General features: G+C 38.0%; 1 protein-coding gene across 2 annotated transcripts; it reads left to right on the forward strand.

The window, feature by feature from the left end:
- The first annotated feature begins 11,546 nt into the window (after positions 1 to 11,546).
- LOC104452462 (auxin response factor 1) lies at positions 11,547 to 23,384 on the forward strand. 2 transcript variants are annotated; one of them, XM_010066936.3, is made up of 16 exons: positions 11,547 to 11,781; positions 12,538 to 12,581; positions 13,987 to 14,089; positions 15,137 to 15,252; positions 15,516 to 15,611; positions 15,738 to 15,794; positions 15,944 to 16,096; positions 16,228 to 16,312; positions 16,520 to 16,610; positions 16,698 to 16,862; positions 17,393 to 17,512; positions 17,602 to 17,677; positions 20,206 to 20,371; positions 20,460 to 20,956; positions 21,334 to 21,524; positions 22,810 to 23,384. In XM_010066936.3, exons 3-16 carry the CDS (start codon positions 14,044 to 14,046, stop codon positions 22,976 to 22,978), a joined length of 2,028 nt encoding a protein of 675 aa, XP_010065238.1. In that variant the 5' UTR covers positions 11,547 to 11,781; positions 12,538 to 12,581; positions 13,987 to 14,043; the 3' UTR covers positions 22,979 to 23,384. The 2 variants fall into 2 exon arrangements, with proteins under 2 accessions (XP_010065238.1, XP_010065239.1); XM_010066937.3 differs by lacking the exon at positions 12,538 to 12,581.
- Positions 23,385 to 25,407: the final 2,023 nt, after the last annotated feature.

The following is a 25,407-nucleotide window of genomic DNA, read 5'->3' on the forward strand; positions in this document are numbered from 1 at the left end:
AATTTAAAGTGTTCCGAGAGTCTCTAATCATTCAAATCAATCATATCTTGAGTATCACATATGAGCGATACTATTATACTTACCCATGGAAAAAGGATCATAACATCTTCACTGTATTCAACTTTCCCGCCTGATTAATTTAGATAGGCAAGAGAATGAGTGATCTAAGAGAGGTGTCACATATCACCTTTCGCTCTCCTTCCATGTGAGATGTCGCGCATTCTATGGAGGAAGATCTAAATACAATGCACCTTTCGATTCCAATCCTGCTGACTGTTTCTTCTTTTTGCTTTTGTCCATTTGGCACCTGTTCCCATCTTATTACTCATGTCTTTTGTTCACCTTTTGTATAAGTTTAATCTGACCTCGCTTAAATACCGAATCTGACAGTGCCTAATGACTTAAAACTGTTGATTTGGACTTCTAATAAAAAGCTTGATAATGAAATATTTTCAAAGAAAGGACATTATTTCCCTGGTTGAACCAGAAGTGATCAGTTCCGAATTGCAAGGTCAAACTCCTAATTCGCTTTCTGAGAATTGGCCCCTCCGGCCTTAGTTTTAGGCTTTAGATCTGGAACCAACCCATTCAAATCATGCACGAACACGGTTTGTCAATTTGGCCGGCGCATTTGCCAACTTACTCCAAGCTTTTCGCTACTAAACAAAATTAACATGATAACAACAGCATCGAATGAGGAAAAATTAAAAGAAAGAAATTATTTTTTGGGAGGGTATGCCGACTCAATAGACTTGATAAGAGTTTAGAAAAAGAAGAAGGGAGGAGGTGGAGTTAGGTATTTGTGGTCCTAGCTATTTCACTAAAGTAAAAAAATAGGAATAATTGTGCAACTTACATTTCACTTAGGGCTTTATGTAGTGGAATTACTGTGTGGGGGGTGTTCATTATTGTAATGTGTTTGGTCTTTTTTTGTGGGTGTTAAGAACGACAGGGAAACTCTAGTCAAAAGGCTGTCGGTATTAAAGGTGAAACAACAAAAGTGCAATGGTTTTTGGTATGTGCCCCCTTCATAGGCTTTATCTCGTCCCCTTTTGGTTGGTCGCTTTTGTTCTCCTGCCTCCATGAAACGTGGACGATACATCATCGTATGAAAAACTATTTTTAACGGCGAATAAGCTCATTCTTAGTGGGTAGATGATCCTCGAGGTGATGGAATACTCCATTAATCCCATGGATTGAGTGAGATGTGTGAACCCAAGTTCGTTCATATGAACTAATTGTTTATATGTGCGATTATTTGCACTCGTCAGTATGACGAAGAACTAAATGCATACTGTCTAATTCGAATACATGCTTATGCCTTAATAATAGGGAATGACATTTCTTAACTTTCCTCTTAAGAAATAGAATCTAATTGCTATTGAATTCATAGACAATTATGATATCACACATATATACATGCTCATTTTGAGCATAATAGAGCTTCAAAAGCATATAAGGTACCTAATTTTCAATAAAATCTTCATTGGATCTTGCATCCTTAGTGTTGAGATATGTCTCAAGTTTAAACTCAAAAAGGAAACTTTCCTAATTCGAATAGGTTTTCTAGTTAGAGTTGATTTCTTAGTTTTTGGGGTTTCTCGAATTTGCTATGCTAACAGCTCCATCATTTTCTTGCTCCCTTCTTGACTACTCAAATTTCATGGAAACCAAACCACTTTCTTCACTGGTTTTCAGAAATTAAAAAATTTAAAATTCACTTGCCATAAAATTTTCTTATGCAACAATTAATGGAAATTGAATTCTAATATGGGTTCAAAAAAAAAAGATCCACACACAGCAAACACTTAAATTGACGTACATATAGAGCTTGCAATATCAAGGTTAGATAATTTTTCTTACATTTAACTTTTTTTTCAAAATTTAAAACTTTTAGAAGATTAACTTTTTAAAAAATCTATGAAATACAATAAATGGTTCTACATGTCTATATTTCTATAGTTTGAGAAGTTTCATACTTTTTTTTTTATACCAAATAGAAGTCGATTATGAAAATCGTACGCTTATGTTTTGCCGAGATTGATCTTGCTACCATATCTTTCATCGAAAGTTATTATTTAATTTTTATTAGAGAATATGGGTTTTGTAGTTAGAAAATATCATAGGTAAACTAGAAATAACTACAAATTTTACTATGAACAGAACTGTACATACAAATGATGCCAGAATGTAATTGACAATAGAGTTTAGAGTTACAACCACTTCCACAAAAACACATGTACACAATTTTGAAAGAAAAGGCAAAACATAAGTATAAGACTTTTGTAATTAGACTTCTATATAGCAAAAAAAGAAGAAAAAAAGAAATGAAACTTTGCAAACTATACAATATAGACGTGTAGAATTATGTATAGTACTTATAGTTTTTTAAAACTTAATCTTTTAAAAGTTTTACATTTTGAAAGGAAAGTCAAATGTAAGAAAACTTATCTAGTATACCCTTGATATTACAAGTTCTGTATGTACGTCAATTAAAGTGTTTATTGCTCATGGATCTTTTCTTTCCTCTATTTAAAATTCAATTTCCTATTGTTATTGCATCAAAATAATACAGGGCAAGTGATTATTTTATTTATTTTCTAAAAATTAGTGAAGAAAGTGGTCTGGTTTCCATGAAATTTGAGTGGTCAAGAATGCTCCGTTATTAGGAAGAAAATGACGGAGCCGTTAGCATAGCAAATTCTAGGTTTCCTAATATGACAAGGTTTTTTAAAAGAAGTTTCTTAATTTGGATTTGACCCTTATCTAAATTAAGAAGCATTTTCGTTGTAAAGAGCATCCAAGGGGCAACTCCTTGTGAATTACACCTTGAAACAATTTAAGTTTTGTAGCCGAAAAATCTTATGGTAAGATTTTGCCATTATCATAGGCTTGAGAAATTCCTCTATTAGCACTCTTTTCAGAAACAAAATACAGTTGACCCAATTATATAACTATAGTTGACTTGTATTTCTACAAGAATGTATGAATTCAATTCTATCCCATTGAGATGGGCGTTCCATTAGCAATCATATAATTGAACATATGATGAATAATTTTTCGAACTCATATTAGTCTAATAGTAATAATAATTTAATCACTGAACACACGAAATAATTTGTTTTTTTTCTCAATAAATTAGGCAAGTGGGGCAACAATTTGTATAAGGGCCGCCTCGCTCGAAATCAAAGGCGGGGTGGGGTACACCGATCACATCCCTTGTCGCATGGTCATGGTCCTAGATAATATTTCAACGATTATCTCTAATTCTAATAATTAAAGCCAAGCGATATCTCTGATCCCTTTTTGTGCATCAAAATAAATTCACCATCATGTCCCATGGAAAGTAAGCCACCGACACTTGGATTAGGAGGCTTTCTTTAAAGCATTACTTTCACATGGTCATGTGAGATTATCAAACATTAGATCATATGCTTTTGTTGCTTTTTATCCTCAACTTCTAATTTGGTTGGGAAGGTCAAAAACATATGATAATGCAAATGTATATTATATGATCTCTCTCTACCATATGATAATGCAAAAGTATATTATATGATCTCTCTCTCTCTCTCTCTCTCTCTCTCTCTCTCTCTAGTGGATTACGTAGGTTTAAACTGTGTATGTGTGGGTGTGCTTATTTACCAGATGAAAGGTGTCACGAAGGCACTGGGCACTGGTGGGTCGGCGAGGTGGCGAGTGCAATCCAACCTAAGCAAAGCAAAAGGTGATCATTGTTGGATGCTCTGATTTTGAAGTACAAGGAAGGTGTCATGAGGTCAATTTGGGAGACACTGAGGAGACAAAGCATTTGAATCCTAAGTGGATCCCATAATCTCCCCCACGAAAAGAAGTATAACATAAAAAATTGTACATATCCTGAGACGCCCTCAACACGATTTGACTGTTATTACAATTTCACCCTCACTTCACACCTAGTTATGTTATAGAGGAAAAAAATTCACCTAAGTGCGGTACCTTTTAAATTTTCCTCTTTTTCTTTTTTTTTTCCTCGGTAAAGTTATGGATTCACAATTTCCAATCTTCATCACGAGTTGTTAATTAACTATGCATCTTTTGTTTAGGAAAATGCCACCTAATTATAGTTTCAATTGCACTTGTTTTAGAGAGACCATGGAAAAGCATATTCGAAATGATGTTGCCAAACAATCTTGAACAAACATCTCTGATTATAAAGAGATTATAAAGACGAAACATGCCGAAAAGTAGGGTAATCCAAAACCCTTTTTTATGCGCAGTTATTTTATTGCCAGAATCTCAATATCAAATCGAACAAGTCTCATCAGATCCTCAAGATCCCACGTTATGCAATTGATGAGGGGCTTTTTGCTAGGCGAGATAGCATCTGATTTCGATGCAACACTTTGACTAGCACATACCTGCGTGATCCTTGGTGGGGTGCTCTCATTGTGAGTGGCTAAGCGCAATCGACGTCTAAAGTAGCCCCTCCACTCCAGAGGCTTAATTTTTCCCGGACCCCACCTCAATCAAACCCAATTCTGACCCAGAAATTTGCAAATTAGTGGCAGTCCGTTTCTCATGTGGACAAGACAAGCACAGCCCCCTTGCCTTGGCTTCATAGGGCACGACACGTGTCCCTGATTTGTGGGTTTCCCTGTTCATGGATGAAAGTCAACTCTCCCCAAAGGTCAAAAAAGACTTCCCCCCTCAAATTAAGCTAAGGACACAAAGGAAGAGAGATCGATTTTTCCAATGAGAGAGTCAAAAGGGGCTTGAGATGTGAGTTGGTTGTTAGCCACCCAAATGAAAAAAATGGGGCTCCCTAAAATAAGTCAACCCTTTGCTTTCCCCACCCTCCCTCCTTTTCTTCCTTTTCTCTGTTCAAAGCTCCCTTTATGTGATTTTGTCAGCAAGAAAGGACAAAAAGAGAGAGAGAAAGGGTTGACGAACCGATGAATGAAGGGCATGGAAGACCATCGATTCCTTTGAACTTGGTCCATGAATTGTCCACGCACCTGTTGGTGTAGCACGCCGCTTGGCATGTTTATCCGCCTTTATGACGTGGAGTTATAATTGGTCAAGAAAAGCAATTGGATCACAAATTTTTCTGAACTTTTATATGTGATGGTGCTTAGTACGTGGCTTGTCCTATGAATGACAAACGTTCGGTGTGCACGAATAACACGCTGACTTGAATGATAGGGGAGTTTGTTCATTCTTCTCGAGATCTGGAGCACTCCCAGGTTCAAATTTTGTATGCACAAGGGTAATGAAAGATAATGTGCTCTTAACATCGCCAGGAGAAGCAAATCAGTCGAGGCGCAAAAAACTGGCATAAACATCACTTATTTGTGACAACATATTCGCAAAATATGGCAAAAAAAAATTATATTATTAGATACTTTAATATTTATGACAACTTATTTTGTAAAAACACTAAAAGCCTTATTTTCTAAAGTGCTCGCAACTTGGACACTGAAGTGGAGATCGTAAAGACCACCAACCATGACAAATGCGAGCCATCTATTATGATTGGTGACGAGGAATTGGCCTCGAATCTAAGTTCGCAATCCTCAGAAGATATGCCTTCATTGTGTTTGTCTTTTTCTGGTTGATTATGCTATTGCTGTGGCTACACATCAATGACGAAGATAACGGGAAGATTCATGAAGAGGCCATGACATCAAGTCAAACGATTGGTGTGGATTGAAACAAATAGTCATATGATCAAATCTTTGAAATTTAGACTAGATTTCCACTTCAATCTGAATGTGACTTGACTAGGTTTTTGGTCACTTTTCAACACCATTCTCTCGATCTCGATCTCGATCTCAATCTCGATTCTTGTTGACTTAAAGAAGGTAAACACATGAAAAGGGCTTATGGAAGTGTCTCATATAGATTGGAGAGGTAGTGATATTGGTGCTGGAAGAGTCTGCGGATGATCCGTCATCATCTCTTCCATAAAAAGCTTTTTTGAAGTGGAATAGACTCGATCACGGGGAGGACATGAATCTTCTATCACCTCTGGTACTTCCTTTTTGGTGTCTCCATGAATCTTTACAATTAATTTACGGAAACAAAGACATTATCAATGGTTGAGAGTTGTTGAGACAAAAAAAAAAAAAAAAAAAAAAACACCACATAAGACAGATGATCTTCATCTGCATGAGAAGGCCATTGGAGAAGATTCGAGCGATTTAAGATCAAAGAGGCATCGAAAGTATTTATTCTTCGATTGATTAAACAGTTTGTATCTTTTTTTTTTTTAAAGGAAAGAAAAGCCCATTAAGCCCAAAAACAACTTTCTCACAAGCCCATTGCAAAAAGATTCAGCCCGGTCCAACTGAAAGTTGCTACTGTCTAAGTATTGTCTCTGTGAAACAATCGGAGGACTACCTATTCCATTTTTGACTTACTGGCCGAATACCAAATTATCGGCAATCCGCCCGGTTAAAGGTGAGGGCTTTGATCTTTCATCCCTTGCCATGTTCGTGTCATTCACATGCCTCATTACCAGATCAAAGCATAGACACTTTCCATGTTTGCACGACTTATTATGAACCCAAAGCCAAGGGCAATAGATCACGTTCTATTAATATTTTGGTCACGTCACTTTCCAAGTCTGTGGGACAGATCATGTTCTACTTCTATCCCAACATCGCTTGGTGGAGAGAAGGCTGATGGTGGGCGTGCACCGATTAAAGCCCATTCTTAACATGCGACACTTGCATTTTCTGTAGACATTGGGAAGCCCATTTGCTCGTGAAAATGACCAAACCAAACCTTCAATCGCGCCACAACACGAAGCCCTTTTTTCTGTCGGAAATGGCCTCGTCACCACACGTTTCTTGTCTTTAAGCCCAATTTCTGCAGATGCCTTGCCAGATTCTCCGGTACATTCTTTATGCTCCACAATGAAAACGACAATCGAAGCCGATCTCGGCAGGTCGCCGAAGGCGATTGGTAGTCAGAACACGAGCCGTGTATCTTGCAAACTTGTATCGAGCTCGGACTAATCATATGACATGCCTTTGAAGTTTGAAAGAGACGTGTTTGTTGATAAGATCTAACGATGAAGTCTTTATTAATTTCACCTCTTTTTTTTTTTTCTGGGATGAGTGAGTTGCCTTTTTGTATTGCTCAGAGCCAAAAGAAACCCCATGACTAGTCTTAGTTTTTTGTGTCGTGTTGGTCTCGACTGCTCGAGTCATTTCATATCGTTACAAAAATAACTCCATGTAATTTCAAAATACATTTCATCGAAGATGAATGATTACATGATTTAAAGTTAACATCATGTCATGTCAGATTTTGGGTCTCTCTTAGTAGACTCACATCAGGTAAGAGTCATGTTCTTGTGCCGTGTCATATTAGGAATTATCACTCCTATTTATGAGCGAAATACTCCGATGTACTTGCTTGCGCCTATTACATTGCAAGTATAAAAGCCGAGAGGGGATTCTCCAATTTGTATGGTAACTCGTTTCTCCCGTAACAATCTCATCGTTCTTCACCACCCTATCAACCTAAGGAGAGCACCCATCAGGGATTTACTTATTTCCTTTCTCTCCACAAGTGGATAAAGGGCTCCATTCCATGCCAATTAAAGAAGTAGCCTGCCGGACCAGGACGAAGACAAAAATCAAAATATTCAAATCTTCCTGGTGGCCACTTTTGCATGAACACTCAAGGCAGAGTACACATGCAACAATACACCACCCGGATGCCAAGGATCACTCCCAGAAGAATCCTTCAATGATGTTCCTAATAAAAGGGCTTTAAAGCTGATCTACGCTTCGAAAACTTTCTCCATGCGTAGGTACTGTCATCTTCACTCGACCGGCCTAGATTGAAGACGGCTTAAAATAGATATTCAGCAGTCCACGCCACCCAAATAGATCCAGACTTCACCAGCAACTTCCATAAATTTGTCAATATACAAAGCATGATTCCAAGGGATTATTCTGCTCAAACTCCAACCACCCACACATTTTGGAGTACGTACACCGTCCCATAAGAAAACACTCCATTTGTTCTTTAACCATATTCAAAACCTTCTTAGGAAAGCACCAAAACCCTAGCTCTAGAAATGCACAAGACCACACATGACATTGTATGATGTGAACCCTCCCTGCAGAGGACAGATGCTTGACTGTCCAAAAGATTCATTCTTGAAGTGACCTTTATCCATCAAAGGCTTGCAATCCCTCTCACTTAGCCTTAGCCTTAGCCTTAGCCTCTCTACGAAAACACAAAAGTAATTATTGTTTGACGAATTACCAATAATTGCTGTTTGACAGATTACCAAATAGAATCTTTACCTCTCCAAGATGCCCAATAGCTACTCTTCCTTTATCCTAACCTACTTAAACTCTCGAGATCAGCCACACGGGACTCCTCACGCCCTGCCAAAAGAAGATTTCTGTCCAATGGGGCTTAAGTTTTACACCAGATAAAACTCTTGAATTACTAAAAGAGTGGTAGGACTTCAATCAAGGAGTCCTTTTGACTTTAAACCCCCCCATTCTCTTTATCTTTTTGCTGCTGGTCATGATGGTGACCCTTGCTTGGTTGGGTAGATATTAAAACCTAGTAAATAGGAGGACCCCATATCCCTTATCCCAACAACAATTTTGTTCCATGAAAAATGTTATTCGATTAGAGATTTTTTTGTATCCTCACTTTTAAATGAGCAATCACTCATGATTTTTCACTTGAGTGACAAAAATACCCACCCAATGACCTTTCTTTCCAAATAGACTTATATAGCGATTGATTCGGCAAACAGCAATAACGATACAAATGACAAATGACAAGCATCTAAGCAAAAATTTAGCATAGCTTGGATTCAGTACAAAATGGTATAATTTTGCATTCCTTGCTGCCTCAATGTTTTTGTTACGACATGTTATCGTCATTCACTGCATCAGTTGCCATTTAAGCTTTGACCAGACAAAAAGATTCGCGTGTGGTAGTAGGGGCAATTGTGTCCTCGAGGCACGAGTTCGTCCCCCCTTGTTGGCACAAAAAAATACAGCCCAGGAAACTTGAAACCTAAGAAAGCAAGCCGGCGAAGATGATGACCTGAACCCGCACGTGCGGGTGGCATTCCCGTAAATTCGCAGGGGCCCAATTTCGCCAATCGGGACCCCACGCCCGCATAATTAGCGAATTGATTAAGTTAATTTAATCGGGACATTAATTAACGATGACGTATCAACCTGGCTCACGGGACTAATCTGCAAAAAATAATAAAAAAATGATAAGAAATTAAAAAATAAAAAGATAAGCAGGGGTTGGCTTGGGGGGGTTGCAGTCAAATTAAGGAAAACTGGAGTGAGGGAATATTCGGCGTACGTGAAGACCGTGGGACAAGACGAAGCTGTTCGGAGATGGGGGCACTCTTCTTGCCCAATCCCTCGTCAGCCCCTCTTTTATTATTCAAAATAAAAAATAAAAATAAAACAAACAAAAAATAAAAAATAATTCTTAATTTATGTAAGAAGATAAGAGAGAGAGAGAGAGAGAGGGGAGTACTCGGAATTGTCCCCATTTGGAGGAATTGACCATCCTATAGGCGCTCTACGTACGAAAAGGCAGAGGAAAGATAGTTATTTTTTTATTATATTTGTTAATTAACAATTATAATGATTCCGTTTTATTGTTGTTTTTACTAATTAATAATAATAATATTTACAAGATTATTGAGTAGAGATAGAGTAGTGAGAAAGGTGCCTATAGTCCTTCCGACAAATTAAGAGTACGGATCATCCTAACCCTCTAAGTCGGTTCACAGATGAAATATTCCTCGTCGCATTAAAATGTTGGCCATAATGGAGGGCTGGTTCACTCTTGTCGGGTCTCGGTAGTAGGAATTCCTTAGGGTCGAGAATTCGTGAGCAATTGGTGTGAAAACGAGACATTAATGGAGAAGAAGAAACTTACACATTACATCATTAATCAATCGGTGTATGTCTAGTCACCGTTGTTCTTTTTTTTTTTTAGTCATCAATGAGTAATTACCTTACCCCACTTCCTTTTCTTCTTCTTGACTTTGAATGTTAATGTTGTTACAGACAGGAACGGTGAGTTAAAGTTCAAATGATAATAATAACTATAGAGATACAAGCAAACATCCAACGATGGATTTGGGAGCTATTAATGATTGCCATATTCTTAACCGTTCAGTATTTCCCAATAATTCTTATTTGGTATATTTTATATATTTTAATAATGCCTTTCGTAAAATTCGTCCATCTTTGACAAACTAATCATAGTCACCTACTGAAGAAAAGATAGTACGATCCTTTCCAATAGCGACACTTCAAACGATTTTCGCAAGTGGAAAATGGCCATTCCTTTCTTCACCGCAACGCAAAGGTCACAATAGAGGTACGGAACCACACGGTCAATTTCATATTCATGAGATCTCACATTCGTCCTACTATTAATGATTTCTTTTTATTGTTGTTTTTACTAATTAATGATAATAATATTTACAAGATTATTGAGCAGAGATAGAGTAGCGAGGAAGGTGCCTATAGTCCTTCCAACAAATTAAGAATACGGATCATCCTATAACCCCCTAAGTTGGTTCACAAATGGAAGATCACTCATCGCATTGAAATGTTGGCCATAATGGAGAGTTGGTTCACTCTTGTCGGGTCTTGGTAGTCGGAATTCCTTAGGGTCAAGAATTCGTGAGCAACACGGTGTGAAAACCGGAAATTAATGGAGAAGAAGAAACTTACACATTAGATCATTAATCAATCGGTGTATGTCTAGTCGCCGTTGTTCTTTTCTTTTCTTTTTTTTTCTTTTTTTTTATCATCAATGAGTAATTACCTTACCCCACTTCCTTTAACTCCTCCTTGACTTTGAATGTTAATGCTGTTACCCATAGGAACGGTGAGTTAAAGTCAAATGATAATAATAACCGTACGAAATACAAACAAACATCCAACAATGGATCCGGGAGCTATTAATGATTGCCATGTCCTTAACCATTCAGTATTTCCCTATAATTTTTATTTGTTATATTCTATATATTTTAATAATGCATTCCGTAAAATTCGTCCATCTTTGACAAACTGATCATAGTCACCTAACGAAGAAAAGATAGTACGATCCCTTCCAACAGCGACACTTCACACGATTTTCACGAGTGAAAATGGCCATTCCTTTCCTCACCGCAATGCAAAGGTCACAATAGAGGTACGGAGCCGCACGGTCAATTTCAGATTCACGAGATCTCCATTCATCTTAGTCTTGAATATCGAGAAATCTATTAACTCCACCTTCACGTGAAAACCCCGGGTCCGTCAAATCACGGTATCTACTCATAAACAAGGTAAATTTTCCATAACCAATATACATGTGTATTTAGCAATTTCATTGTTATAAGAGAAAGGAAACCCAATATGTTAATTTCCATTTTTGAGCCAACGCAAGTGAATAGCAATGAAAGTAAAAACAGTTAGAGATAGAGAGAGAGAGAGAGAGAGAGAGAGAGGAATGAGAATTAAAAATGGAAGGAAGGAGAGAAGAAAAGAAAGGGAAAAGGGGCAGTGGTTGGGTCGTGTCGGCTTCAACCAAACAGAAGAGACAGAAGCGACCATTAACGCTGTCTCTCTCTCTTTCTCTCTCCTCCTCCTCCTCCTCCTCCTCCTCGCTTTTTCTTGAAACAATCGATAATCCTTCCTTCCATCTTTCCTCCTCCTCCCCCCCTTGAAATCCCGAATCCACCACCACAACCCCCCACCGCCACCTTCTCGTTGGGTAATCTCTCTTTGCTTCTGGGTAAGATTTTCTCTCTCTTCTTCTGCTGCTGTTGCTGTCGAGCTCTCTCTCTCTCTCCTGTGCTCCCCGATTTGGGGGCTGAGCTGAGCTGGGAAGACGAGACCCGGCAGCGGTAGCCGTCGGTCTCGCGTCTTCCGCACTCAATTCTTGCTCGATCAGATTCTGGGTCTGTTTACTGTTGCTCGAGGAAATGTGGGTCTGCGTCAAGTCTTGATTTTGCTCGCTCCTTCCTTAGATCCGGGTCCGGGGCTGTTGGTTTTAGCTCGATGGGGGTTTTGGGTTCGCATTTGCTTTTCGGGACGGGGTCTCACCGGCTCGCGTCGCGATGGGTTTAGCTGCAAGTGTCTTTGTGTGTTGCGATGAGCTGGGTGGAGTCGATGTTGCGGCGCTTATGGATTGGTGGAGGAGTTGCTTGCGAGCGAACCCAGTTTGTGCTTTAGTGGGGAAGTTGTTTATTTGGGTCTGAGATATTAGTGGTTGTGATCTGACTGATGAAGGGATTCGTAGAAATTTTTTGGGTGAGGGTTGTTAAGGAGAGACTACAGCTGGAGGCGGCAATGTGGAAAATCAATCCGTTTTGACATCAGTGAGATCAACTATAGAATCATTGAATTCTGAGGATGTGTTGGAGAGATGAAAGAAGAAGAGGATATTCCTTCATTTAATACTTGAATGCATTTAACAGGAGATAAATTTCCTAAATAGGCGATTATGGAATTTTTGAGAGATAATCCCTATTGCTTATTTTTTATGCAGAGAGGGAAGTGAAGTGATCTTGGATCAGCTGACTTTGGAGAATGGTGAGTCCGGCCACAATGGTTTTCTTTGGCCTTTTATAGTTGTGTTCGCGGCCAATGTTTAGCCTCGCTGATGCAGCTAATAGTCGAACAGACTGCTAAATAAGTACGAAAACAGAGGCCAAAACATAGTAGAGTTTACTGCTTAGAAGTTAAAAAGCAATAATTATTCTCAAGAAATGCCTATTCTGCTCATGCCAGGGGCAGACTTGACTTTAAAAAGCACTTACATATCAAGCTCTTCTTTCTTAAGCGATCCACATCTTAGCATAACTAAATTGGACAAAGTTATTCTCTTGTATCAGCATCTCCATGTCTGAGAGATCTTGATATGTGGATAAGATTTGGATGATTTCAGCATGTTCATCTGGATTGGTCCTTGCAATTTAAATGCTCCCAAAGGCTATTAGCTCAATAATTACACCATTAATCTCTATATTTTTGGAACTTACCTTTTGTTGATGTCTAAGTACATCTTGCGTGGCATCCTTTTCCATTTGGGAGTCGACCATATGATCTTCTTCAGAGAAGACTCTCAGAGGCATTCAAAGCAGAAAATAAATCTACTTGGTTTGTCAGAGCTCTATCTTGTCTCCTGTGTAAAAGTCCTCTAATGGATTAATGAACTCTGCTTACTTGACATAAGCAAACTTCTCGTTTAGCCCTCAAAGTGATCTTACCTCTGCCTGAACCTCTTGGTTATCTTTGACAGATCATCATTATCATCCGTCGCACTAGCTTCGTGTGGTTCTGGCTTCTTGTGGTTGCTGGTTCGCTTAGAACCCATATAGAAAATTTTATCTTTTAAGAGCTTCAAATGGTATCTTTTGAGAGTTATTTTGATTGACCATCTCTTATCTTTATTGGCTTGTTCTATCGTGAAATCACCATTCTTTGGATCATTGCTTGACCATCTATTTGAGGGTCAAAAGTACTAAAGAATATCGGTTGAGTCAATCTCCTTCAAGAAATTTAGTTTGATATCTCTGTGAAGCACTGCTCAAGTGGCAAGGCCATGCATCTTTCTCTGTGTCTGATTTCTCCATTTGGATAAACCAAACAGGACTAGGGAATCTAGTTGTTGTCTCAATTAATCCATTGAATTGAATTTTTTTTTTTTGGTGGGGAGGGGGGGGGACAACACTTGAATAGAAATGAGTTGCCAAACTATTCTGTGCTGTACAACCTTTAAATATTCTAAAATATTTTAAGTGTTGAGCTTAAGTTAATTAGCAACATCGTGAGAGAGAGCTGAATGATGTGGAAGATGGACTTGACTCCTTGGAGTGGATTGGGCTTCCTATATCTCATATGAGCATCACATCTGAGCATTTTATATGAATAGCCGCAAATGGGCTGATAGTTTGTGAGATTACGTGTAGATGATCATGCTTGAATTTTGATGCAGATCCTAAAGCTGGTATTTCTACATTGAGATCATCTTTAAGAGCGCTGTGGTTCTCTGATGGCATCTCATCCATCAAATCATTCGTGTGGGCGCCCTCATCAAGGTTTGAATATATTCCTCTACAGTTGCAAGACATGCTATGTTTTCATGTGGTGCTTTGTTTGTAGTGATATACAGTGTTCGTTTGTACTATACATCATAATAACTTAAGTGTTTCTTGTTAAGATATCCCAGAATATTATGGCTTTATGGTAGTGATTTGGTTATTTGGTTAGTTCATAAATGTAGAAATTTGTTGAAAACTACCTTAAATTTTGCTTAAATGCCATGCCTGCACAAGTAAAGCATATGTTTGATGAAATGTCTTAGCTACTCCAGGGGAAGAGCAGAAAAGGTGATTTGGATGACAACCCATATATTTATATCAATTAAATATCTAATAGATATGGGAAAATGTGGAAATAAACAAATTTAAGCTTCTAAAGTCACTTCATCGAATATTAATTTACATTCTATTAGCTTATATTGGTAAAAAAGTTCTGAATTGTGATTGTTGTTTACTGATTTTGTTCTTTATGAGCTAGTAATGATACAATATTTTGAGATGTAAACTTAGGTATTAATCTTAATGACATAGACATTATTATTTCCAATGAGCTTTGCCTTTCTCTTGATTTGTAAAGGTAGAAAGCAATAGAGTGAGAGAGATACCTAGAAGGATGGATACAACTTTGTCAGGCAAATTTTACGAGCTTAAACTCCCCTACTTCTATTGTCTAACTTAAATACTGAAGGTTTTGAAGTTCGTCGCTGGATCTCTCTCTCTCTCTCCCTCTCTCATTCAGCTTATTTCCTTATTGGCTGAAATATGCTGGAACAACTGTTGTGAATATTGAAGCAAATCATGCTATCTTCTTCTTACTACCAACTACTTTGATTTTCCTGCGATTCCTTATCCATTTAATATGGAACTTGCTAAATGCTTTTTCTAATGTCAGGATGATGGAATGAGGTTATAATTTTGAGTGTCTGATGTAGAAAGCTGTGGATGGCCTTTTAAAATGGGTTTTGAGTGAATATTTCGAGCTCTAGTATGCTTTAAGCTTAAATTCTCGTCATCTTCCATAAGTTATTCCCCTTTTATAACCAGGTGCGTTTGCTGATGCTTTATACAAAGAGCTGTGGCATGCCTGTGCTGGGCCTCTTGTCACCCTTCCTCGAGAGGGAGAGCGTGTCTATTATTTTCCACAAGGTCACATGGAGCAGGTAAGTCAGTAATGTCATCCATATCCAACCTTCATATGATATCTTGATGGAAGTGGGATTCATTATTTGTTTGTTTACATATTCACAAATTTATTTATTTTTGGCTGGTCACGCATTCCTTGGTGGTCTTTCATCTAGTAATTGCATGGTCCGATTTGTGGTTCTTCTCAGCTTATGTAACAAGCATCATGAAACAACATCTAGTTCTTAAATCATTAAGGTCACTGCTACTGTTTGTACTGATGCTTATTTCTCTTTAATAGCTTGAAGCATCAACAAACAGAGGGTTGGAACAGCAAATGCCTTCTTTCGATCTGCCCTCTAAAATTCTTTGCAGGGTAGTCAATATTCAGCTCCGGGTGAGATTTTATATGCCTAATATACATGATCACACAGGACAACGCTTTCGCTTCCATGATGCTTAAGTAGCGTTTATTATTTTGTTCTAAGTAGTACTTTTCTAAGCTTAGCACCTGAAACTGCAGGCCGAACCTGAAACAGATGAAGTTTATTCACAGATAACTTTGCTACCTGAACCTGAAGTGAGCATGTTCTGCCTTCCTTTCACTTATATGCTTGATTAGTACATGAGTTATACTCTTTCTATATCGATGATGTTATGGTTCCTTTTGACATGGGCACACCTTCTCTTAATTATAAATGTGTTGTTATGTTGCTATCCTAAAATCAGCAAAAGGAAGTCACGAGCCCAGATCCTCCCCTCCCAGAGCCTCCAAGGTGCAAGGTGCATTCCTTTTGCAAGACACTTACCGCTTCTGACACAAGTACTCATGGGGGATTTTCTGTCCTTCGGAGGCATGCTGAGGAGTGTCTGCCACTTCTAGTAAGCTCTACAGCTATGTTGAAATGTTCAATTTTTAAATAGGTTATATATGTAATTCGTGCATTTCCTTCTTTACCTTATTCCTTGAACAATTTATGTGTATACTAATTGTCATTATTTAACTTGTGCAGGATATGACCCAGCAGCCTCCTTGGCAGGAATTGGTTGCAACTGATCTACATGGCAATGAATGGCATTTCCGACATATTTTTCGAGGTTATTTTTTGATGGAGTCCGACTGTGCTTGAAAAATTTATCTTTGATATAGTCTGAAAACCTTGAGCTTGCATTCTTTCTTCATCTTCATGTAACAGTTCTTGGGAGTTGAGGATGGATATTTCATTGTTGCAGTTCTTTGTTCAATTCATGTTGTGTTTTTTATGGATGCTTCAGTTCATTATGCTGATATAGCATTTATTGTAGGGCAACCTAGACGCCACCTACTCACTACTGGATGGAGTGTCTTTGTGAGCTCCAAGAAGTTGATAGCTGGTGATGCCTTTATATTTTTGAGGTATGCTGTGCATAATACAATGTTCTTGAATTTCTCTTTGCCCTTTGGAATTGTTCCATTAATTGCATGTTAGCATGCATTATACAGGGGTGAAGATGGAGAATTGCGCGTCGGTGTTAGGAGATTAATGAGACAGCAAAGTAACATGCCATCCTCTGTTATATCTAGTCACAGCATGCATCTTGGGGTTCTGGCCACTGCATCTCATGCCATTGCAACTGGAACTCTCTTTTCTGTATTCTACAAACCAAGGTTTGTTGCTTTTTCATTTAGAAAGGTATCTTCAGGTTTACTTTATAAAAAAGTATAAAAGAAATAAGGTAAGAAGATTAATCAATCAAAGCCTTTTCATTTAGAAAGGCATCCTTAGCCTTAGATGTACTTTAGAAAAGCCAATAGAAGAATGAGATATGGAGAAATTTCAGTCAATAAATTTTGCATAATTGGAAAAAGGCAGTTTAGTCAAATATGCACACAATGACTTAAGGAAGTCAACTATTTAGACGAGGGGGTTTGAATGGTTGTATACAGCAGTTCTGGTATTTATGTTGGACCGTGGAAGTTAAGGAGGATCAGGAGGAAGTTGGACTTGTTAATGATATCTTTTAATGCTAAGGCGGACTTGAGTTATCATTAGGAGATTAATCTTCTGCCTGTAGGATTGTCTATACAGCTTGTGGTTATGCTGTGGCTTTTCCATAAGTTTTGACCGACAAAGAAAATGGTAAATATTTTTTTGTCATAAAACAGTGTATTCATTTCAAAGAGCATTGTTTCTGCAGAACAAGTAGGTCAGAGTTCATTGTGAGTCTCAATAAATACCTTGAAGCACGGGCCCACAAGCTATCCATTGGAATGAGGTTTAAAATGAAATTTGAGGGTGAAGAAGTTTCAGAAAGAAGGTATCTGTGTTGCTCACTTGATCATTCTTTTTTCACTTACAAGTGGAGGAAACTGAGAACCTTTTAACAAGGTATTTATCAAATCACAGGTTCAGCGGCACAATCATTGGTGTAGGAGACAGCATGTCATCTGGATGGACTAATTCTGAATGGAGATCCTTAAAGGTTAGCATTATGCTTTCTAAGTCATTTTGGTTTACAGTTCCCACCAAAATATATCTAACAATTTCAAAGAGCATATTAATTAGATAATGATTCGTATGATGTTTTTTTGGAAGTGATGTCTTGGACATTTTGTAGGAAGGCCCATGGCATATTGAGTTGACAATCTCATCTCACCTCTATCACTCGTTGAATCATTTTTAAATTGCGAATTATCATGTCAACATTTTCTAAATATGGGATTTAGCTTAAAATCATAAAATTCCTTAAGCTTGGTTTTCATACTTGTTTGATTGCACATCAAGAGGAAGATTGTAAGAACAAATTAGGAAATCATGGGCACCTTGGGAGAAATGACATGTTTGTGCTTTGCCGATGTAATGAGAACCTTGGGCATGTATGGAATTCACAGGCACCTTGGGAGAAATGAAATGCTCATGCTTTGCTGATGTAATGAGAACCTTGGTCATCTATGTGTACACTCGTACATGTATCTTTGTTTGAATTTCTTCATTTATGTGGACAGTTAGGCATTAAGAGGAAAAACTTGCACTTTAGGACATTAAGGGTTGCCAACTCAACTCGTGTAGCATATATATGAGAAAAGGATCTACAAAGATCATGACAGCAGGCATGTCCATGAATGCATTCGATGCTGGTGGTACCTAAAGTAGACATTTGAAAGTCACTATAAAATAGCTACTGATTCTCCAGCACAGGAAATTATGAAGAGGTAATGCAACATTAGAAAGACACCCTTACATTGTACTAAACCGTTCTTACCTTTGCTAGCCCTTGCAGATATTGTTAAAGGTCTTTTAAAAATTCTATGAAGATTTTTATCAATGAACAAGCTCTTTGAAACGAGAACCACATCAAGAATCATCCTCCCTTCCAAACAAGCATTTCGATCCTGTCTAGTACTCTTCTGGAGACCTGGAGCCTCTTTTGAATGACCATCTATAAGAGACTACGTACAATTTTAATAGGTCATGAGTCTGTCCATCATATAAGCATGATATGTTCAAGACTTCTGGTTTCTTGTAGGTTCAAACTTCATCTGTGAAACTTGAGTGACGTGGCCAGAATTAGTTGGAGCAATATATGAGAAAAAAACTAGTGGCAAAGCAGATTAACCAGGAGAAGTGGAACATGATTTTAAGTCAAATTAAAAAGACTGATCACTGATGCTATTTGGGCTTGCTTATGTGTCACAAAACTGAAGCTGTGATAAAGTAGGGTAATATCTGAACATATAATTTATATACATCAGAGGAGCTATTTTTTGTGTTTGGTTTCCTGGGAATCAAAGAAATAAAACTTCACGCTGGTTCCTTTTATCTGATCAAAGGACATCTGTTTTGTCCTCGATAGTTTGCTGAGCATGTTTTGCAACAGTTATGTCTCTTCTTTGATGTGCTTCAATTTAAATAAGACTTTCAATTTGCAAATTTTCTGGCCACAACTTTCCTTTCATAAAAATCCTGAACCTTAGGGTACATGTTTTAAACTGAAAAGAGAGCTTGCTCCTTATCAGCCCTGCCTCAGCAGCCAAATTAGATGGTGATGTAACAAACATCTGGCTGGTGAGCCTCAGCACATGATAATGCCACCGGATCCATGGATACGATAAAATCTGTTGGATTGGTTAACTGGTGAAACTTAAATTTACAAGGCAAACCAACCAGAGCAAAGCAATGGGAAAAAGATTGGATTTTCCTGCTTTTCTGCAAGTCTGGTATTTTGGTAATGTTAGTATGAAATCATTTTAGATCACCCCAAATACAAAATGTTCCTTGGGCATTTTGCAATACCAATGGAATGCGTTTTGTAGAACCTGACTGCTATTCAATGGTACTCAGCTAATATGCAAAATTCTTCTTAAAATGTTGACCTTTTTTTCTTGATAACTAATGGCATTGGGTCTCTTCTGTGCCCTGAAGTTTATAGTGCACAAGCCTATTCTCATCATTGCGCCACTTGGGTTTGAAGCAGCTCTTCTTTCAATAATGGCAAGTAGTATAGAGATTGCTCCTGCAGCATATCTGCTTGCAGGTCTCATTACCATCTTCATTGGACTATCTAGTCCATAAAATTTCAAACCACTTCCTGCTAAAGTTGTGGCTAACTGTTGCCTATGCCAACAACCCTTTATTATTATTATTATTATTATTATTATTATTATTATTATTATTATTATGATGGAATCATCTTCAGACCCGCCTGAGGATATTCCAACCCTAATTTCTAGTTCTGTGCCGCCGTTGACTTAAACCTTCAACTACTCTGATAAGTGGTTTTTTCTGGCTCTCTGTGATGCCCATCCCATTAGTCCAACCTTGTCAAGAGTTTCAACAGCTGAGCACATTCGCTCACTCTTGGCACCACATTGAGTTTGTTGAATCATGCTTATAGTGGTGCTAATGTGGTTTATCTTTGAGGATATTCAATTACATAAAATTTCCTCAATTGTTAGAAGAAGATTTAATCAGGTATAAATGGGTAATCTCTTGAAGTACATTTCCTTGTAGGTCCAATGGGACGAACCTTCATCAATCATGCGTCCCGACAGAGTTTCATCATGGGAATTGGAGCCACTTGTTGTGACTGCTCCTTCTAATTCCCAACAGGTACAGAGGAAGCGAGCACGGCCAACTGTTTTACCATCATCATCAGTGCAAGAACTTTCTGTGTTCGGTAAGCACCTTGCTTCAATGTATATTTAGAAATGCTACTTTTCTTGTTTCTTGACTAATTGACAGCTGTCTTGTGTCTTTGGTAATAGGTGGACCTAAAGCTCCTGAGTATTCTTCAGATTTTCTACATGGCGATTCCCAGAGGGGAAGAGATGTCTATCTCTCTCCCAAGTTTTCTCCATCTGCTAGGTCAAAATCTTTAAATTACAATGGAAATGGTTCACCAGCTGCATTATCTGGCTACACAGTCAACTGGCCTAGTCATATGGAAACTATTACTGATCCATGTACACCAGTCAATGGGAAAGAATCTAGTGAAAAGAGAGAGAGCGGTGGTAGTGGCTGCAGGCTATTTGGCGTTCAGCTACTTGACAGTGCCAAAAAAGAAAGTTTATCAGTAACCTTGGCTGCAGGACAGAGGGACGATGATAAAACTGCTCTATCCGTAGATGATGATTCCAAAGAGCACCAAGAACCCTCATGTGTGAATCATTTTGATAATCCTTCTGCATGTTATGATCCAGAGAAATCATGCCCAAATTCTTCTCAGGATCTACAAAGCAGGCAAATCCGGACCTGTATTAAGGTAACACATGACTCTGTAATGTTTATTATTTGGATTTTGTAATATCTGGATTTATTCTCATTGCTAGGATTGCGAATCAGTAGCCCTATCCCCAGAATACACTGTTATGCTTGATGCCTTTTGATATTGAGAAAAACACTTTCTTTCAGATGGTTGTAGAATTGATACATGTGCTCTAACGGTGGCATTGCAAAGCTAAGTATCAAATTTGCCATCTTATGGGAATTATACTAAGCCATCTTATGATATTTGTACTATGTTTTTTCTAAAGCTGTAAATTGGCATTCTATAATTGATTGATATTTTCTTTCTTATTCTATGTGGAAATATGCTATGCATGAGATGATATTATCTGATGGGGTTATTATTTTTTCTAGGTTCACATGCAAGGAATTGCTGTTGGGAGAGCTGTCAACTTGGCACAGTTTAATCGTTACGAGGACCTGCTCATGCGATTTGAAGAAATGTTCGAGATTGGAGGCGAGCTCTGTGGATCCATGAGAAAATGGCAGGTTGTCTATACAGATGATGAAGATGACATGATGATGGTTGGAGATGATCCATGGAAGTAAGTTACTTTCAGATGCTTTGTCTTCTCAAGGGAAATGAAGTCACTGGCATAAAAGAGTAAATTGAAAGAGCATGTCCTTAGTTTCAGTTAGATGCGTTAAACCATTTTAGTACTTGATTATTATACCTGGCGTAGTCTGTAAAATCAAAGAATCGCGTGAGCATAGGACATTTTTAGACTATTTAGGTGGTATCTCTGTAGCTTGTAGATGGTTTTATTGTTAGATAGAAAATTGTCTGCGAAATAAACAACCTGTGGCATAACCGGAGTTGCTTCAGAAAGGTGAGACAAATTTCATTTTTTCATGCTATCAACTTAGGAACTACGCTTTGCAGTATGCCATGGACCACCTTTGTAATGGCATCCGGCCAAACAATAATAGGAAGACCTCTTCTATACTCATTCACCATAACTATTTGCCTCGTCAAGTACAAAGGATAGGTAATTTAGTTGAACTTCTGAACTGAAGACATGGAAAAATGATTCATAGCTCAGGTCTGAAATGTTTGGATCGGCAGATAATTGTTTGGATTCTTCCTTTCCAACTATGTTTCACTTACAAAAGGAGGCCTTGGAAAATTCAGACTCCTCCACTGTTCTAAAGAGGTCTCTGGGAGGGGGGAGGGAGAAGGGACTTCTTAGCACGATGATTGTTTTTATTTATTAACTTAACATTGTTCTGGAATCAAACTGTAGCATGGCCATTATTCCTTCCTCTGTCTCATTATTTTCCAACGTACATGCATGTGTGGACTCGAGAACTCTACAAGACCATGCATACGGAACTCAACAGGAGCATCACGCACACACATGCATCCACATTCGGACTGTTGGTGCATAAGTTGTATATTTTGCTTGCTTGTAGAACTTGCAATTAGTTATGCAGAGGCTATTTCATTCTCTTTGCAAGTTCGGTGATTGGATTTGTTTCAAATTCATTAAGCTAAAGATGGACTTTCGTTTTTTAGTTTAAATACTTTCCATTGGCATTTTCTGCAAATTTCTTTTTTTTGCCTCTGTATCTGGTCATAAGGAGCTTAAGAAACATCACTTGTTTCACTGTTAAGCCCAGTTAATGCGTTCAAATTTGTGACTACTGAATGGTTTTTACTTCCACTGTGGTTCATAAGTTGGGTTCGATTGCTACCTTGGCGTCTGATCAAATTTAGTATTATCCTTAAGCACCAGGGAACTAGATACCGGTCGTTCCTTTCTGGAGAAATTCTATTGTATTGATAAAAAAATTGCAATCGAATATTTTTAACTCTCTTTTATTTTTCAGTGAATTCTGCAGTATGGCAAAGAAGATTTACATCTACACTACAGAGGAAGTCAAGAGGTTGTTGCCCAAAATAAAGCTTCCAGTGGAAGATGTCGGCCCAGCCAATGGAGGGTCTGATGTCGCGGTCAACACAGATGATCGCTCATCAGTTGTGGGTTCTGGCTGCTAATATGATTCCTGCCATGGAGGAAGAGTGGTATGCTTCATTTTCTGCGTGTAGCTTGTATTGCTAGAGGTGAACAGCATTGTCTTTCAATTTTGCTCTGTGATTGAAGTTGTGATTGTATATATCCCATCGCAGTCTTGTAACTTGAACCTCCTGTATGAGTTTTAAATGGCAAGTTAGTGCAAAACACCTGAAAGATAAATGTATTATTCTGTGGTATGATAGCTGTTGCGAGTAGAGAACATGGTCTTGCGTTCTACAGTAGTTGATAGACTGAAATTTCCTCCTCTCATATCTTTGCCATTTTGCAAAGTGATCTCTTGTAAGGGCCAAGTTGAAACCGTCGCTGAAGACGATTGACGTAAAATGTTAGTTATGATGCTGATATTGGATGTATTTGACAAGCTCAGTGACCTCTGGTACATTTTCTTCTATTGGACCTTCTGTACAATTTACACTTCTGATGTTTCCATAAGAAGTTAATCCCATTGTTTGGCTAATAATGGTACGGAGATAATCCTATTTCAAATCATCGCGAGTTTCATTTTTTTTCTCAGTTACCGTGGACACATTTAATGGCAATAGTTGGGTATACTTGTTTGATCAGAACTCGTGTGGAAAAGGTATTGGTATGTAGATAAATAATTACTTTGGTGTAGATATAAAGTTATTAATCACGTATAAAAGTTTATGTAGATGCCAATGGATACCATTACGTTTGAAAACTTGCTAGTCAAATGACTGAGTTTTTACGACCAAAAAAATGATTAAAATTTTCCATGGGATAAGATCTTTTACTTTTATATTAGAAATTTAGAAGTTACCAACGATAGAATGAACCACCAACCTTATTGTGGATGGGAAATAACTTCTGTTTGTTGAAAATTTATTGATTATAGAAGGTGAAAATTACTTTTATAAGTCAAGAGTTATCACCTATAAAGTCTACCTCTACTTTTTGGTCGAGAAAGCTTACTCGTTATTAAGAGAAACATAATTGCATAACAAACAGAAGTTACTGACCAGAGTGTAAAGTTTTCAGTTTTAGGGCCATATCAACGGAAAAGCTTTATATGATTACTTACCCTTCCCATGAAACGTTACCAAGCAAAACCATTTTGGGGAGTTACTACTTTTTGACATGTTGAAAGTTACCATGGACCGACGATGGGCCTCGACCTCGCTAGCAGTTTTGATGGCAGCCATCAGCGATCTCGCCACTGACGTCATGATGATGTCAGCATAAAGTCATCTCAAACAATTCTTTCATCTCCCGATTCCGGTTAACACAAGTAATAACATCCTTCATTTTTTAGTCTTCGAATTTTTGGTCAAACGGGCAGCCTCCACTTCTATTTCGGTTTGAGTTAAAAAGATGTCTGAAATAGTACTTGGACGGATTTGTCAGAACTCTCCAATTGGACCTAGCCATTGACACCCCAACAAAGATTTACGGTATATCATTCATGTGGGGAGAATTATTAAAAAAATCTTAAATCTATTGAAATTGTGTCAATCGATCTATGTGGTCAAATTTAGCTGGCTGATATTGACGTGGATGCTGGCCGGTCCGGCAAACGCTAACACATTTTTTAATTATTCTTTAATTATTTTTCTTAATTTTTTTTCTCATCTTCTCTTTCCTCTAGCTAGTCGGCACTGGCCAAAGGCAAGGGCTAGCAAGGCTGGCCTTGTCGACCAATGGCAAGGCTCATCCCTGTTGGCCAATAGCGAGGGAGAGGTTGTAAGGTCTTCAATGATCGAGTGAGATCAGAAACACCCTAAACTACTATTCCTACAAAAATACACGGCTTAACGACTCCAAAATCAGACTTCATTGCTCGATTTTCCAAAAGTTTCGAATTTGAGCCATAAATCCAAGAATTACTTCAATTGGACGAATGAGAAGCCTAATCTCTTACCAAGTGCTGCGTTATGGAGTCGAGTTGGCTTGGCAAGGCATCTGAGGCATGCACGTGCCAAAACCCCTTTCCTTTCTTCCTTCTTCTTCTTCTTCTTCTTTATCTTCTTTTATTTATTTTCTTTCTAGTTGAGGACCCTTCAGCTTCTATTTAACCGAGCCCTCTCTCCTCTCCTTTTTACTTTATTGACTTTTCAACTTCTTTTTCTGTTTTTTTTTTTATTTCCTTTGGGGCCCACTAACCTAATATTACACTTTGTATGTTTTATTTTTGTTGTCTTTTTTGTTTTACCTCATCCAGTACTACTATTTTCAATTTCAAGTCCTTTGTTATCACTATTCTTCATGAATACTTTCGATGGACTTTGTATTTCCGATTGCATATTTGAACTTTTTGAATTCCTTTATGTTAAATTTGATTAAGTTCGGTTGGCCAGAGGAGTCTCTAATTTCTTTAGATTGTTTATGTTCTCTCTTTAATTCGATTAGGTTTTATCATTCAAAGAAGTCT

This window comes from Eucalyptus grandis, chromosome 7, assembly GCF_016545825.1.
Source record: "Eucalyptus grandis isolate ANBG69807.140 chromosome 7, ASM1654582v1, whole genome shotgun sequence".
NCBI classification, from domain to species: domain Eukaryota; kingdom Viridiplantae; phylum Streptophyta; class Magnoliopsida; order Myrtales; family Myrtaceae; genus Eucalyptus; species Eucalyptus grandis.